General features: G+C 29.7%; 1 protein-coding gene across 2 annotated transcripts in view; it reads right to left on the bottom strand.

Moving 5' to 3' along the window:
* The window catches only part of LOC107436206 (glutamate receptor 1-like), a 147,221-nt gene that overhangs the window by 73,278 nt on the left and 54,709 nt on the right, over positions 1-19,234 (bottom strand). For both annotated transcript variants that reach the window (XM_016047817.4, XM_071188134.2), the window contains exon 3: positions 17,366-17,617. In XM_016047817.4, the coding sequence (XP_015903303.3) occupies positions 17,366-17,617 (252 nt within the window). The remainder of the gene's footprint in view (positions 1-17,365; positions 17,618-19,234) is intronic.

Raw genomic sequence — 19,234 nt, 5'->3', positions numbered from 1 at the left:
CATTGGTTACATTCGTCTCGTTAAAAATGCAAGAAATCTTAAAAACACGTAAACAAAATGAAAAAAAAAACAGTTGCGAAAAATTTAGGTGATACTTTTTCCTTAACGTGACTAAGAAAGTCTCGAATTTTAAGTTTTTTTCTTTAAAAGGAGTATCAAACGGTCTATCTTTTCAAGAATAAAGTTAGTAAACGCATTAGATACGTAACTCACGTGCTCTATTTGATATAGACAAAACTGTATGAAGTGGCAAATACGAATAAATATTTCAGCTCACAAAATAAAGAATTTTTTCATTCCCTTACGTAGGACAGAATCACGTTATGCACTTTACTACATCTAAGCGTAAGAACTTTGCTGTGAAAACTGCTTACGTGGGTCTCTAAAAGGAATTGATGGTAGAAATGTAACGGAAGAAAATCCCTTTTTATTTTGAAGAAAGTTTCTTTAGTTTACATGCAGAATAGTTGTACTATACTTTTTGCTATAAATTTAAACATATGAATTTAATCTGTATGTTTACAAAACATTACATATCTCTAAAGAGTAGTTTATAAATTAGGGAAAAATTAACGCTTTAGGACAATTTTTTTTTAGTTCCTGTTGCATGAGATTTTTGAGCGAATTAAATATTTACACGTCGCTTATTTCATCACTGCAATCAGTTTCTCCGTACAAGATTTAGTTTTTATGCAATTTAATAACGGATAACTAATCTGGATATTTTTTTTAAAAATTCATTCTCGAAAATACAAAATGTCTCCACTTCTCTGCAACGAAGGGAGTGGTGTGAAGAAAGAGATAATGCATTTAAGTTTATGATACGTTAAGGTTATGTGTTTTTTCAAGTGTTATTTTCAAAAGAGGAGACAAGTGTATATGTATGCTTATAATATTAGTCGTTCTCTGTAAACTTGTACAGTCACTCAAAATTAACTAAAACTATCATTTTCATTAAAATCTATACATTTCCGAAAAAAATTTATTTAAGATTTAAACTTCCCATATCCGAATTGGTAAGATCAAGTACTTGCACCAATGCATTATTTACTCCTAAGAGATAAATAATATCTACGAAACACTCTATATCATTTAGGACAAAATTATAAATTACAGGCAATTTACACAGGGGAGCATTCTTTCTTAGCATGTGAGTTTTGAAGGGATATTAGATATTTTCATGTAGTTGATTTCAAACCTGCAATTGGTTTCTCTATACAAGCAACTGTTTCTATGCAAGTTAATAATATATTCCTAAGCAGGATTTCTTAATTCACTCGAGTGAATACCAAATATTACCACTTCTCTGCTGCGTAGGGAGTTGTAGGAAATAGGAGATCATTTCTTTAGATTAAGTGCAGTATAGATGAACTATACTTTTTATAAATTTTAACATATGGATTTCATTTGAATGTTTACGAAACATTATATATCTTTCAGGAATAAATTATAAATCAGAGACATATTAAACTAGTTAACCATTTATTTTAGTTTCCTATTTCCAAGGAATTTTTGTACGGATTTTAGATGCTTTCAAGGCACTGCTTTCATATCTGAAAATAGTTTCTTTATAAAAGATACATTTTATATGCAATTTAATAATATATCCCTAACCAGGTTGTTTTGAAATTCAATCTAGAGAATAAAAACTGTTCCCACTTCTCTGATACGTAGGGAGTGATAGAAAGAAGGAAATCATTTTTCTAGATGAAATGCAGAATAAAGGAACTGTAATTTCTTATTATTTTAAACATATGCATTTCATTTGTATGCTTACGAAACACTATATACCTTTTAGGAATAAATTCGAGACAAATTAAACTGAGAAAAAAAAATTGTTTCATGTTGCATGAGATTCTTAACACATATTAGTTATTTTCAGGTCCCTGATTTAGAATTTTCAAATTCGTTTTCTCTCTACAAGCTACAGTTTCTATGTAATTTATTAATGTATACCTAACCTGGACTTTTTAAAATTCACTCAAGTGGATACTAAATATTACCACTTCTCTTATACGTAGGGAGTGATAGAAAGAAGCAAATCATTTTTCTAGATTGAATGCAGAATAAGGGAATTGTTCTTTTTATAATTTTAAACATGTGCCTTTCAGTTATATGCTTACGAAACATTATGTATCTTTTAGGAGGAAATGGTAAATGAGTGACAAATTAGACTGGAGAAATTTGTTTTTAGTTTCCCATTGCATGGGATTTTTGTTCGGATTTTAGATATTTTCAAGTCATTGATTTCAAATCTGCAAATGGTTTCTTTTTAAAATGCACATTTTCTATGCAATTTAAAAATATATTCCTTACCAGGTTATTTAGAAATTCGAAGTGAATACTAAGTGTACCCACTTCTTTGCTACGTAGGAAATGATAGGAAGAAGGATATAATTTCTTTTGGTTAAATACAGAATTATTAAACCATAATTCTTAAGAATTTAAACATATAAGCACTTATTCACTCTCATATAAGGGAACACCACCCCATAGACTGCTGACTCAAACTGTCTTTTATTTTAACTTTTTATACTATTTCATGATGTATGGTATATGGGCCTTCTGCGTGGTCCAGGTGCCCAATTTTTATAAATAAGGAAAAAAAAGATATAAGGGAACACTATTCAGAATAAGGGAACTGAACATTTTTATAATTTTAAACATATGCATTTTGTTTGTATATTTTCGAAACATTATATATCTTTTAGGAGTAATTCATAAATGAGAGAAAAACTACACTGAAAAACATTTTTCGTTTGTTTCCTGCCCCATGAGATTTTTGAACGAATCTAAGATATTCTTGCGTCGTTCATTTTAAATCTGAAACCGTCTATCCTTTACAAGCTACAGTTTCTATACGATTTAATAATGTATTTCTTATCAAGAGTTTTTAAATTCAATCGAGTGGATACTAAGTGTTCCCACTTCTTTGATGCGTAGGGAGTAGTAGAAAGAAGGAAATAATATACTTTAGTTCATGATGTGATGTATATAAGTCATTTATATACATATATATTTATATTTATCTTAGGTGTTTTTTTCAAAGGAGAAGACAAGTGTATATACATGTATATAAACCTCTTCGTTCTTTATAAACTACACTAAACGTTCAAAAATAAACTACACTAAATGTATCATTTTTAAAATCACCTTACCCAAATCGGGTGAGATTAAGTACTTTTATAACTGCAAAATTTTTTTTTTCCTTTGTGTTACTCTAGCTATTTACTTTTTCCTATTGGACAACAAACAGCTCTAGATATTAATCTTATACGATTTAATCTTTTTGAAGCAAGTTAGAAATGAAATAGTACAAACAGCCACTTCCTTTTCCTGACATGATTCTAAAAACTTTCAGTTTTGATTATGGGTTAACATAAAGTTTGAATTATTTTTCTAATGTGTTTAGTAGAAATGGTTTTGCTTCAAAAAATAAAAAAAAGATTAATATTGCCTTGATTATATCTAAAACTTTTTCGAAATAATGTTACGAAACTTTTTCGCACAAATCAAAAGAATAGTTTAGGAGGAAATGTTTTTCTTAACAAAAGTTGATGGCTAATTTTATCTCCACTGGATAAAAGTAGATTTTCGCTTCACTACTTAGAGCTGATTCCCTATATTTCCCCATCAACTACTACCAGAATGACAACTTTCATATTTCTCATTTCCGGGCGTAACACTGTTGCCATTTCCAGCGAAAATGCGATAGAAATCAAATCAGGGAGCAGAAGGAAAACGATTTCCTAAATCAGTCGTGAAAGTCACATCGTAAAACCGATTCTGACTTTTGTCGAATTCTGAATCATAGTCACGTGAATCCTTTTATGAGAAAATTGAGTTGGTTTTTCCCTGATAGTTATTTGAAATTCTGTATTTTTGTAAACTATTTCTTTTAAATAACTTTCCTCAAAACTGATTTATTTTTTAAAATTGCATTTATTGGGACAACCCTTTTCCTGTAAAAAGTTTAAAATTAAGTGATTTGAAAACACAGTTATTGTGAATATGTTTTTAACATTTGTGCGTTAATTTTTGATAATTTATCATGCGTTTAATATTGACAACACTGGGAAACAAAATTTTTGTTGCATTTATTCAAGCACTTAATCTTACCTAATTTTGATGTGAGAATTTCGAATCTGACAATAGTTTTGTTCCGAAAGCAACATATTTTTTTATTTATTTATTTATTTTAGTTTTGAAAAACGACATTTTTAGTTCAGTTTATTTTTGTACAAATGTACAAGCTTGTACAAGTAAATGTACTGGTTTATAAAGAGTGTATAGGATTATATACACAGTATGCTATGCATATAATCCTATACATTTATCCGGTCCTTGGAAAATAAAACTCACGAAATGAAACATATGACCTTAACATATCGCCTTATAAGCGACGCGAATACATCTAAGATCCATTCAAAAATCTTATGAAACAGAAAGCCAAAAACAAAATATGTTCTCTAGTGTTTTTATTTGTAAACCTCCACCCTTCTTTTCTGCGAATTACTTATTTCCGTGGCAGTATTGCCACGGAAGACTGAATGTAAAATGTAGTGACTTATAAAATTCAAAATTTTATTAAAAAAAATCAAAATTAGCAATTTTTCCCAGCATTGTTTTTCAGATAGATCTCGAGCGGCCCAAAAATCAAAGAGTTTCTGCCTCGGGTGGCCAAAAAATCAAAAGGTGGTGACTAATAAAATTCAGAATTTATTAAAATTAGCAACTCTTTATATTTTCTATTAATAGTCAATGTAAAGAACGTTTCTGCATTAAATGGAAATAATAATTCGAAATGTAAGTCATAGAATTAGTTATGATTGAGCAATTAATTACATAATGAATAAATAAAAATGAATTTGGTTTCTACCACTCTTAATATTTTTAGTCGACAATGGCATCCTTATGAATACGAAAAAAGCAGGAGATAGATGTTGGTGAGGGCTCGGTATTTGGCGGGATGCGCCCACCAACCGATTCATCTATTCTAGTTAATTATGTATTTACAGGTCATGAAGTCTACTAATCCAGAGATGCTAACTGCTCCGGACACGCCAAAATAGTTAAATAAACGAAAATAACTACAATGAAAATTTTGGACATGACATGAGCTATGGATATGAGCTATGTCCATTTTTTTCTTCAAAAATGCATTTAAAGACCTTTATGAAATGCTCAATTTATTTCTATTTAACCTTCTTGCATTGTTACACTTTTTGTGAAATGTTCAATAAATGTTAGAATCTTTGGCAGGCTTGGTCATCTATTATTATATTTGTCCATATTATTTAACTTGGTGTTAAAAAGTTAGATGTATTTTAACGCAAAGCTTACTGAATATTAAAATTAAATTCTTTTCATATGTTAAAAGAATCTTTGTAGTTTTATTATTTCGATGAAGATTAATTGAGCATGAATTAAACTTACAAGCAGTTTTAAAATAATTTTAATTAAAAAGTTAAAAAAAACAAACACTAAAATGAGATTTCTTAATTATAAACCGAAATCAGCTGTTAAACACTAGATGAAAAATATAAAATAATATTCTGTAGCATCAAATCGAGTAGAAATGCTGAACAAAGAAGAAGATAACTATCCAAAAATGAATGTTGCTCTTATCGCAGCAAGATAAACAAAACCTTGGAAATCACCAGAAGCCAAAAAGTCTATAGGAAACCTTTTCTGCGTCAGTGTAGTAAAAAAACTTACTGCTGACACTTAACAAATGTGGAAAAATAATGAAAAGACTGAGAAACAAAAAAAACAAACAAAAAAAAAATCGAAACAAATCTATGCAGAAAATAGAAAAACTTCTGTCTTCTAAGTGCTCTTTCTTCAAGTATTATTCTTAAAGTTATATAAGTATGCTTTCTATACGTGTACTTTTTTTCAAATATCCGTAGTGCTCCTACAGATTTGCTTTTCGTAAAAAAGTTATGTATTAAAACTTTTCAAAAGATATTTTTTAGTGATTAGTATAAATAAAAGAGTTATAAAGGAGATTTAAAAGACTTATTTTATACGGTTTTTTATTTTTTGAAAAGAAAGGTTTAATTTTTTTTAATGTTTCAGAGAAAATAATATGCAGGATTTTAAAGATTTTTATTTATTTAATATGGATTATTTCAAGCTTAAGAGAAAGTCAAAACGAAAAAATATGCTCATATTTTGTTAAAAAGTATACAATATTTTTTTTTTGTTCTAATGTTTTCGGAAACATTAACTTTTAGGATTTAAAAGCATCTTATAATACGGGAAGTTCCTTCGACAAAAATTTAAAGACTGATAAATCAATTATTTTATTTTTAAAATTATAAATGAATAACAAGTTAAAAAGATAAATATCTATACTCTATCAGAAACTATGCTTCCGTCAATTTTTTAAATTCAAGTTGTAGTCAACACTTGGAATTGTTAAATTGTCTGAGTTTAACGGCTTACTACTTCTTTCACAAAGGCATTTTTATGTCACAATAAAATTTTACATTAGTATGGAACATTAGTATAGAATTAATTAACAAGTTGATCACCCTACGGAAAGTTTAAAAAGATACTGGTAGAAAAAATTGTGATTATTTCATCTAATTCATAAATACAAAATTTTTCAACACAATAATTTTTTTCCTATTGGTACTTAAACATTTACAAAATATATTTATTATTTTTTTCAATGAAAAATATTTCAACTGCATAATTTCAGTTCAATTTATTACCATTTATATTACTGCTATATTTTATGGAACACAAATACATTTTCACCTCCAAAATTTACCCACCGTTTAGGAAATAATAAAAAAAAAACTGGTAGAGAAAGAAAGAGAAAACTATATCTATAAGTACTAAATTTTTTCTGGTTCTGCACAAACACTTTTTTTAATGGTTCAAAAATATATACAAAATATATTTACCTTTTCAGATGAAAAAATTCGAATGCAAAATTTAAGTTTAATTTATTACCACTTATACTGATATGTCATGCAAAACGCGAATGCGTTTTCGTCACCAAAAATTGCCCCCCGTTTAGAAAACACGGTAAAAAAATATCAAGAAAGCTAAATTTAACTTATAAGTAACAACCTTTTTGGCTCAACGCGAAGACTTTTATTCTAGTGTTTAAAAATTTATACAAACTATATTTGTTTTTTTGATGAAAAAAAATTCTGAATGCGACCTTTTAGTTGAATTTATTACCATTATTATAATTAATACATTTGACCTGGATGCCTTTGCTCCCCAAAATTTTCCCACTGTACGTAAATTTTAAAAAAGATGGTAAAAAAAAGTTCGAAAAACCAAAGTGTTTCATCTAATTCATAAGTACCAAATTTCTGCTTCAATAATTTTTATACAAAATATATTTATCTTTTGAATAAAAAAAAATTCAAGCGTACAATTTTAGCTTAATTAACACGTTGAGCACCGCGTCAGTCATCGGTGGCTGACACTGGACTTTCCTTTTAGGCCGCGTCAACCACCGGTGGCTGACACTGAAATTACATTTAGGCTGCGTCTGCCACCGCTTGCTGACACTGATCTTTCACATAGGCCGCGAAAAACAGCTGGCTGACAGCGTATAACATGATATAGAACTATAAAATTTGCACTCTTTTATGGAATTGCAGAAAATTTATTCGATATTTACTTAATTACTGTGATTCTTGGATTAATAAATTCAATTTAGAAGATTTCTATCCACCGCTATTTTTAAACAATTCGTAGGCATTTATAATTCACCTCTTTTTTCAGTTATGTCATGCTAAACCTTTCATAAACTAGCAAAATCTGTCTATATTTGCAAATTTAGTTTGTAGTTATTTACCATGTGGCCAGACGAACAAGCCCTGTAAAATTAGCGTATCATTCAGAGTGTTAATTAACCCCTTGGGGACGGGTGATTGAGAAAAGCATTCGTACAAAATCAGAATCAAGTTGCAATTAAATAAAAAACGGTAACTTAAATGTAGTCGTTACTAATTTGACAGACTTACTTTGCTTTTATTTTAATTATTGTTAGTTTTATCATATATACAATCAATGATAATTCAAAGTATAACTAAATAGTTTTATTTTGAACAAAGTAATGGTGAATTAAATAAATCAAATAATTATAACTCCGCCCACAAATAAACTGCTAAAGAAATACTTTGATTACCAGTTTTATCTTCTTACCCTGATTGATACGGTTTTTTGCTGTCACGTATTTGTGACAGTCGGCGCGAAAGGGTTAATCTCCATCTACATTACTGATATAGTTTGATGACCACAAATGACTTTGCTTCACTCGAAACAAATTAAAATATTGAAACAGTCGAATTACCAGTTTTTATATTTAAAAAGAGTATATGACACAGAAAGACAAAGCAGTTAAGAGTTAACAGTACCTTAGCAACAACGTTAAAAGTTAACAGAGAGAAATGTTACCTCATTTCTCACTGACGTAATACAAAGATTTAATAAAACGCTCTGTTTATGCATAAACGTGAATTTATTATCTTGATTCCTTTACCTCCTACATCAAAAAGCCTCCACACGGTCTTTTATAAGTAGTCCGCGCAGACTGTTTAAAAAGTGAACCAGTTGTGCGCATGAACCCAAAACCTTTTATAAAAGTAATTGAGAGAAATTTATCATATATATTTGAGTATTGAATCTGTAGTGGTTGGCAAGTGAATAAGGCAAACCAATAATATTCATAAATAAAACAAATTTTTAGCCATATACTTGCTACCACTATCTTATTTTAACTAAATTTTGTTTTAAATGACTCGTTCGGAAAGTGGATGTCCTTCCCAGTGGTCTGATCGGACTACCTATAAAAAACCGTGTGGAGGCTTTCAGTTATAGGAGGCGTTGAATCAGCCCTTTAACCATTCATCATGAATTTTACATTAAGGTACTAATGCATGCACCTTAAAAACAATCTGGAATGTTTAAATGTGAAAAACGCAACAAGAACATTAGTGGATGTGTGGTGCAGACACAAGGTACCCGTATTGTTGTTTTAAATGTTTAAACATACCTCTTAAAAATTAAACACAATAAAAAATCACACAAAAGATGAGATTATAAACAACAGTAATAAAGTCTCATAAACATAGCTTGAAGAAATTTATTATTTATTATTTTCACTCAAAAACTCGGTGAATCAGGAAATTAAATAAGAATATCAACGAAACCAAGTTTTGAAAAGTTAAATTTCAAACAGTTGATTTCCCACATTTTTCAAAAATCGCATTTTTATACCATTTTAAAATAGAGCGTGCATTTTAAAATAGTACATTTTAAAATAGAGTCAATTCAAGTACTTTTTTCAATGAATATTAAACAATGCATCAACTAAAATACGAAAAGAAATATATAGTGCATTATTTTTCGCAGAACAGTGTTACTAGTTCATAGAAATTATTTTTATTGTCTGTTACTTTTAGAGTCTCTTAGCACTCTTCAGGGCTTGATCAGAAGTAGTGTCAGACATTTTTGAAAACTCATGAATTAGAAGCATTCACTTTAAAATCAAAATTTATTTGCAATGACTTTATTTAATTCAAAAATGAAATGACTTATTACATGAACAAAAGTTAACTCAGAAGAAAGGGATACCTTATTTTTACTCAATCTTGATAAAAATAATGAACATGATGCGCAAAATAATGAGCGAAATTCTTCCAGCTTCTTGAGAGCCTCTACCAAGGATATAACATCTGCAAAGGCTTACCAAAATTTACGATCCTCGGTTCTAGCGGCAAGCGCATAGGAAGAAGGAACAATTGATTTCGATGAAAAGATCATTATTCTCACTCAACAACTGGGTGATTTGTAACCAGTCGTTGTAGAGACACTCGAATAATTAATCAGAAAATGAAACAAAAATATCAAAGAATTCAAGTTTCATTCGCTGAAGCTCGTAGAGTTAAAACGTAAATTCAGCTTAATAAATGACTTGAGTCTTTGACGAATTTTGCTTGGCCGATTATTTTACTTTAATTCAATGTACAGGTTTAGTTTGTTGTAAGCTTTAATTACATAATGCTAAAGAATATTTTTAGAAGTTTAATTTTAGCGTATTAAAATTTGTTACCTATTTTAAACTCTAGATGCCTAGATTATAAAAATACTTATTTACTTTAAATTGCACGTGTAACCCTTTATATACTTAAGACACCTCCTTAATATTTCTATAACTAAGAGAAAAGTACTTTTATCAAAAAATTAAAAGTACTACTTAGATCAAATTCTACTACACTGCCATTTTTATCAAAGGCATTATGAACATATTTTAAAAATGAAATTAACTCGGTAAACAAAAGATTTTTTTTCTTGCCATTGAAATAAAATATATAGCATGTTTTATATTTGATAGAGGCAATAGTTTCAACCTAAAAAGTAAAGCAATTCCGCAACAGTCCGTTGGGGGCCAGGAGGTCATGTAGGTCGTAAGGTTACCTCATTTCTGTAACCTTACGACGTGAATGTGGTAATGTGATCAGCAGTGATAATCAGCAATAAAATAATGCAATTTCACTACCAGTTTTTTACTCTTTTGAGGATAAATAACAACCCTGATTTATATTGCATACCTGGTAACTACTCCGGATTTTCCGGAGGATTTTATTTTCATATTTAAAGTGGTAGTAATTATATACTATTTTTTTTTTATAATCTTAATTTTTAAATGATATTGATCACCACTATTCTTACAAAAATTAAGCACATATATTAATATGCGTTACTATCATGGTTGTCAACTTAAGTTTTCTCAAATACAATGTATTTGTTTGATTAAAATTGAAGTTTTAATTCCATTTTAATACCACTGGGAAAAATGATAATGGAAGGGATTAAAAGTTACCAGGTATGATATTGCTTAAATTGACTCGTAAAGAAATATAAATACCGTAACAGAGAGAAATTATATTAAATGCTGCAACTATCTTGAAGAGTAAAAAATCTTATTTTGATTCCCCTGTTAATGTGCCATGGAAGTCACATATAATAAATAAAAAATTTTCCCGATAATCAGCTATAAATAAAACAAATTCGCTACCAGTTTTTTTACTCTTTTGAGGATAAATAGCAAACCTGATTTATATTGCTTAAATTGACTCGTAAAGAAATATAAATACGGTAACAGATAAAATTTTTTTTAAATACTGCAACTATCTTGAAGAGTAAAAAACCTATATTGATTCCCCTGTTAATGTGCCACGGCAATCACACATAATCAATTTTTGAATCGATAATCAGCTATAAATAAAGCAATTTCACTACCAGTTTTTACTCTTTTGCGGGCCCTGATATAGATATTACTTAAATATTTTAGCAGTCCTGATTTGCATGGCTATAATTGACTCTTACAGAAATATTAATACTATAAAAGATAAAAATTATTTTAGATACTCCTACTATCTTGAAGATAACAGTGAATAAAAACATATATTGATTCCCCAGTTAATATGTCATTACAATCACATATAATCAATTTTTTTCCCGATAATCAGCTATAAATAACGCAGTTTCACTACCAGTTTTTACTCTTTCACGGACCCTGATATATATATTGCTTAAATATTTTAACAGTCCTGATTTGCATGGCTAGAATTGACTCTTACAGAAATATTAATACGATAAAAGATAAAAATTATTTTAGATACTCCTACTATCTTGAAGATAACAGTGAAAAAAAAAACATATATTGATTCCCCAGTTAATATGCCATTACAATCACATATAATCACTTTTTTTCCCGATAATCAGCTATAAATAACGCAGTTTCACTACCAGTTTTTACTCTTTCACGGACCCTGATATATATATTGCTTAAATATTTTGACAGTCCTGATTTGCATGGCTAGAATTGACTCTTACAGAAATATTAATACGATAAAAGATAAAAATTATTTTAGATACTCCTACTATCTTGAAGATAACAGTGAAAGAAAGCGTATATTGATTCCCCTCATTTTCTCATCCACAAATTATGCGAAGAATTTTCTTGAATAAAAAGCTTGAACGTTAATTATGTGGAAGAGGTTGAAAAGAGGTTCGCTTCATAAATTGGTACTACCATTAATAGAGCCTTAATAGCTGTTAAAGAGTGCTTTGGAGTTTTTATGACGTGAAAATTTTTATCTCCATGAAGCTATTAGTGTAAAGATTTGATGCTTTCACCCACTATATCGTTAATGATGAGCTAATTTTATGTATCTAAAATTATTTCACATGAATTAAGGTCTCATAATATCCATGAAGTACTGGTAACATAATTATTTTCTCTGCATCCTTTTCTGCCAATCAGTTTAATGGTAGGTTATTTTATAAATATTCATTGCCGGGTGATGCGAGTTAGATGTGCTTTCATCTTTACGTAAATCTTGAAGCACATTTTTTTTTCCTTTGACGAATCCATTGCTACAAAAGCTCTGGAACTAAATTTTTCAGAAATTTCAATTTGTTTTTGTTTATTAATGTCAAAAAACAGCTCTAAGATTTTGGATTAGAGGTACTGTAAAACAAATAAGAATGAAAAATGATAATTATAGGTTATTTTGTTTATGCTGTAGAATATATTGCTGCAGATCTTGTAAAACTTGAATTTCTTGAAATTCCAGTCTATTTTTGTTTCTAAATATAAAACGAAAAAAAAAGCAGTTTTAAAATTTTATGGAGAACAGGTTCTAGAATTCAAAAAGGAAAGAAATAGTAATCATTATTCATTAAGTTTTATTTTTTGTTGTAAATTTGGCGTCCACAACTGTCGTTCCAGTAACTAATTTTCCTGAAATTTATAAATTCTCTTTGTTTTTACATGCAGAAAAAGAGCAGTTTTTTTGATTTTTTAGGTAAAAAGTACTGGGAAAAAACGCAGTTTTATATTTAAATATGCATATTATTTTATTTTTGCTGAAGATTCTGTAGATACAAATGTTGCGGTGCTTAATTTTCCAGATCGTTTTAATCTGTTTTTGTTTGTAAATTTTAAGAAATGGTGCTAAGATTTTTCAGAAACGATTTATTAAACCAAAAAAGAAAAGTAGGTTAATTAATTTTTTTCATAGAATCTGTAGCTACATATGTTGTGGTACTTAATTTATCAGAAATTCCAGTTTATTTATGTCTCCAAATATAAAATAACAAAAGACAGTTGAAGAACGGGTACTAAAAACCAAGAAAGAATAAATAAAAGAAATAATGATAATTATGCAAAGAAACGTGTTTTTTTTTTTTGCTGTTGTAGAATCAGTAGCAACTAATAAAGTTCCAGTGACAAATTTCCCTAAAATTCATAACTTCTCTTTGTTTTTAAACATCAAAAAAAAACTGTTTTATGACTAAAAATAAAAATAAATATATACTTTAATATGTTATTTTATTTTTGTTGCAGAATCTGTAGTATCAGATTGATTAATGATCTCCGGTTTATTTTTACTTCTTAAGATTCTGTTTGTTAATATAAAAAGAGAATAAATAATTTCTTTTGAAGAATAGGTGCTGAAAACCAAACAAGAAAGAAATTAATCATAAATATTTAAAGATACATGCTATTTTTTTGTAGAATCTGCAGCTACAAACGCTCCAGAGGTCAACTTTCCAGAAATTTATAACTTCTTTTTGTTTATAAAAGTGAAAAATAGGACTTCTTTTGGAGAATAGTTACTGTAAAGCAAAAAAAAAAAAAAAAAAAAAAAAAAAAGGAATAGTTGTTTAACCCTTTCGCGCCGACTGTCACAAATACGTGCCAGCATAAAACCGTACCAATCAGGATAAAAAGATAAAACTGTTAATCAAAGTATTTCTTTAGCAGTTTATTTGTGGACGGAGTTATAATTGTTTGTTTCATTTAATTCACCATTACTTTGTTCAAAACGAAACTATTTAGTTATACTTTGAATTAACATTGATTATATATATGATTAAACTAACAATAATTAAAGTAAAAGCAACTTAAGTCTGTCAAATCAGCAACGACTACATTCAAGTTACCATTTTTTATTTAATTACGACTTGATTCTGATTTTGCAAGAATACTTTTCTGAATCAACCGTCCCCAAGGGGAAAAGGAAACATGCTATTTTATTTTTTTTGCAGATTCTGTAGCTACAAACTTTCCGATACTCCATTTTCCAGATTTCTTTTAAAATTTATGTTTGCTTAGAAATGTTAAAAAGTAGAGTAATTTTTTTTTGTAAAAATGGTACGGTAAAGAAAAAAAAGCATCAATGATTATTTAAAGACAGAATTAGATTTTTAACCCTCTAAGTAGGGGCCGGTATAGCCTAGTTTGTAGGTAGCTGGACTCACGTTTGGGAGAACGGGAGTTCGAATCCTGCCTGCTGAAGACTTCCCGTGTAGTAAATGGGGACCGGTGCACGTTAAATATGTCGAGTCGCAAAGTCCTCCATGTTTCCATAACAAATTATACTTATGGGGGTACTGAATTGGAGATTGATAGTTCTCTGGTTCAGTTCCAAGTTATGATTTGTATATGAATGAATGCTTGTACGAATAGGCCCGCCCAATAAACGGCTGTGACGTATGGATGTGGCAGAAGTCGAATTCCTGGCCATAGATGGTGCCTCTGGGAAACAAGAACAATCATTCCCAGTTGCCTTAATGGCCGAGAAAAACAACAACTACAATCCGCCAAAGTATAAGGAAAAGTTGTAGCTTTAGTTTCAACAGAGACTTATCCTGCTATCAGACCTATTTATGTTATATGAGGTGTTGATAGCTAATTTAATTTAAGTTACATCCAAATGTAGTTGTGTTGAAGGAGTTAGTTATGTTTGTTTCAACCCTTCGCATTCCGAGTACTTTAAAATGCTGTAATTTAATATAAGCACTAAATCATTTAAAATACACAATACAATATTTTTATATAATTTTTAACAATATAGAAATAATGTGGTTCTTAGTTATTAATCCCTTGGGGACGGGTGATTCAGAAAAGCATTCTTACAAAATCAGAATCAAGTTGAAATTAAATAAAAAACGGTAACTTAAATGTAGGCGTTGCTAATTCGACAGACTTACTTTGCTTTTATTTTAATTATTGTTAGTTTAATCATATATATAATCAATGTTTATTCAAAGTATAACCAAATAGTTTTATTTTGAACAAAGTAATGGCGAATTAAATAAATCAAACAATTATAACTCCGACCACAAATGAACTGCTAAATAAATACTTTGATTACCAATTTTATCTTTTTACCCTGATTGATAATGTTTTATGCTGGCACGTATTTGTGACAGTCGGCGCGAATGGGTTAAAGGGCAAAGAATTTTAATTTTAGAGGGGCAACTGTAGATTGCGCCTTAGAGGTGACATCAGAGTGCAAAGGGTTAAGAACCTAGTCCTTTTCAGCTTTATGTAGGTCATATTTAAGAAGCATCAATTTGCCTCAAACAATTCATTAATTATTCGAATATAACCCCGAAATTTCCGAAAATATTTTTTCGGAAATTTCGAAAAAAATTTAGCAGGATAAGTCTCAGTTTTTCGGAAATTTCGGAAAATTCGATAAAATTTTAGAAAATATTTTTTCTTGTGGCAACGAAATGGTAAATATAGCAATACTTTTTTTAATTAGAAATAAAACTATTTTGTCCACCTCTACATATAAATAATTTCAACATATATTGTATATGAGATCAAACTGTCAATTGTCTGGAGTTCTATCTAAATATTAATAGAAATTCTATTAGATTTAGAAATATCAGCGGAATCCGTATCTCTAGTAAAAAATGTCTTGATAAAAACGTTGGTGTTGAAGGGTATCACTTAGATCTTTAAGATCAAAAGGTTTCATAAATACTTTTTTGCCTTTTCTTTCATCTATAGGAGATCACGAGACACAACGGAGTAGTCGGCAGGAGTGAAGTTCGATGTCTTTTGTTGTCAAGGAAATGAAGCTTTCAAGCGGAAATGAATAGAACTAGACCAACATGTTACTACCAACTGAATCCATATTAGATTAGATTTCTTGAAGGATGGCGTGCGTGATTTCCGTTGAGTATTTTATTGCTCCTGTATTGTAACTTTTGATGATTTTATTACCAAAGTAAGGTACACTTACTGGGTAACATTATAAATATAGTTAATAAATGGTTAAATTATATTTATTTGTCCTTTACCCCTTAACTTGGGCGCTCGAGTTAGTTCGAGAACTCTAAACAGGCTAAACTGTGCACACTCGAGATAATTTGAGCGGAGTTGTATTTTATGTTGTTATAATTTTTCTCACTCGAATATAATCGAGAATTGAAAATAACAATGTGAAAGCTAAGACAAAAAATCGTTTTATTGATATTTATCATTTACATAGGATTGTAAGCTATAACACTTATTTATTCACGGATAAAATATACAGAGATGCCAACTTGCTCAGGACAGTAAATATATATTTTAAAGTGGTAGTTTATCAATTGTTATTCATGGTTTAATAAATTCAATTTAGTAGATTTCTATCCACCACAATTTCTAAATAATTCGTAGGCTTATATTATTCACCACTGCTATACCTTTTAAAAAGTAAGCGGAAATTGTCAAATTACAGCAAGTTGCTCTTATTATTTTTATTTTCTTTCAGTTATGCAAGCAAGGTGCTTGTCTTCCTGTAACAGTCACCCCATAGACTGCTGAACTCAAACTTATTTAAACTTTTTATACTATTTCTTGATGTATGGGATATGGGCCTTCAGTGCGGCCCAGGTGCCCAATTTCTTATAAATCAAGAAAAAGAAAGAAAATTATCAAATATTTGCAAAATTTTCTTTGTAGTTATTTACCGTTTTTCAATTATTTTGGCGTGTACGGAGCAGTTGGCCTCTCTGAACATAGCTTTTTTCCATAGAACAAAAACGCAGTACCGAAAGAAAAGACTATGTTCTAAAGTGTATTCTTTTGCATAAAAAAACTGATTTTGTTTGTTTGTTTTTCTTCAAAAAATGTCTGCTTGAAGGGGTTAATGTTATTTAACATTCTCTTACAAAATGTTTAAGCTACCTGAAGAATTTTAATTTAATGCAACTATTTCAATTTAATTTTCCAATTATGATCAAATCTGACAACCATTTCAGACATATCTGCCCATTTTATACTGCATATCAAACAATACCCACAATGAGAAACCATTCTTTACCTGAATACTTTTGTAACTTATCGTGCTTCACCAAAATTTAATCCGATTAATTAACTTTGAATAACCTGATTGAAACAAATCCAAATGAATGGTGAACGGTTGAGGGGAATTCAACTGTATTCAGTGGTACAATTATCCAGAGAATTATTCATAACCTCCCATTTATTTTAAATTACAAACGCGAGCAATGATTAATAAATTACTTAAATACTTACCATTATCGGAGTCATAAAGATAGATGATCGTTTTCCATTTGTAGAAATTGATGATATCTACAACTGCTCTTAGATATTTAGGCCTCAAACTAACCCCAATATTGGCTGGTCTGTCGGAGCTCGTTTGTTGCGGAAATGCTGGACTAACAAATGGCATCTGGAATGTGTTTGAATAGGCAGCAAATGTGTCATATGAAGGATCACTTGTTGGTGCTATTAATGCAAATATACCTCTCTCCATTTGTAAGCACACTAAAAGAGAGAAGAGTACTTTTAATGATATCTATGTTCATGTATATTAGTGGTACAAGATTTATGAAATAAATCTGATTTTAAATTTAAATTAAAATAATTTTTTAAATGGCGGGTACTTGGGATGTATTGTCCCATTGTCCAGGAGAGCCAGAACTGTTACTCTTTTCTCGTTACCCAGTGGGCACCTGTGGTGAAGCCATGGCAGTGGAGCCGCGTCGCCCACTTCACACAACCACAAACCCGTTTATAGGGCGGGTCACATTCACACAATCACACAAAGGAGAAAGGACATAGAACACAGAGAGAAGGAAACATCCGTGCCCTGAGCGGGATTCGAACCCGCAACCATCGGCTCCGCAGTCAGGCACGCTAACCTCTCTGCCACCTGGTTGGCAATTAAGATGAAATAAAAAAGGAATAGTAATAATTACACTGGGAAACAAATTTTGTTAAGTTTTAAATGTCAAGATTTGAAATTTATTTTTGCAGAATACTCTATTTTTAATAATATTAGTTCGTAATTTTAGATGAAACATGTCTAGAATTTTAAATGATTCGGTTAAATTCAGATTGAGAAAGAGAAACCTCTGAGCAATAAAGCTGTGAAATGAGAAAAAAAGCACAAATAACAGTTTTGCTTTTGTAATGAATAACCTTCATAAATGTCTAAACTTAAAAATGTACAGAAATATTTTTATGTTGGATTGTTAAGTAAGAATATAAGTTTTTATGCTCACGAAAATTACAATACAGCATTTACTGACCCAAATCCCCTGGGAAATTGCATAAGAACTAAAACTGTAACTCCAGAAATATTTCACAAGACATAAAAGGAGGTATATAACACTGAGAAACTAGCTTTTGTTGCATTTATACAAGTACTTGATCCTATTTAATTCGAGTATGGGGTTTTCTAATCTGAAATTAGGTTCGCTTGGAACGCTAAAGATTTCTTTTAAAATGATATTTTAGTTAAGTTTATTTTTGTTTGAATGCAAGTTTATAAAGAAAGTATTGGTGTATACACATTCATATACACTTATCTGCTCCTTTGAGAATATCACTTAAGACGAAAAAACATATGACTATAACGTATCGCGTCATAAACTAAAATATATTATCGCCTTCTCCTTACTACTCCCTATGTAGCATTTAGTAATCACTCGAATAAATTTTACAGAATCTCGGTTCAAATTATGTTATTAAATTGTATAAAACAGTAGCTTGTTGAGTGAAACCAAATGCAGATTTGAAATCAGCAATGCCAAAATATCTGAGATCCGTTCAAACATATAATGCAACAGGAAAAAAAATGATCCCCAGTGTTATTATAATGCTCTATCCTTGTATTGTGTGAATTACATTTATCTTGAGTTAAAATATCGCTAGATTTCAAAAATGTTATACTAAGCGATTGTTATTAATGATATTTTTTGTAATTAAAACATATAGTAATCACTCGAATAAATTTTATAGAATCTCGGTTTAAATTATGTTATTAAATTGTATAAAACAGTAGCTTGTTGAGTGAAGCCAAATTTCAGATTTGAAATCAGCAATGCCAAAATATCTGAGATCCGTTCAAACATATGATGCAACAGGAAAAAAATGATC

The sequence above is a fragment of the Parasteatoda tepidariorum genome, chromosome 12, assembly GCF_982258835.1.
Source record: "Parasteatoda tepidariorum strain Cologne lab strain chromosome 12, Ptep-v5.0, whole genome shotgun sequence".
NCBI lineage: Eukaryota > Metazoa > Arthropoda > Arachnida > Araneae > Theridiidae > Parasteatoda > Parasteatoda tepidariorum.
The sequence above is the reverse complement of the archived record's forward strand: the minus strand, read 5'-3'. Positions and strand labels throughout refer to the sequence as shown.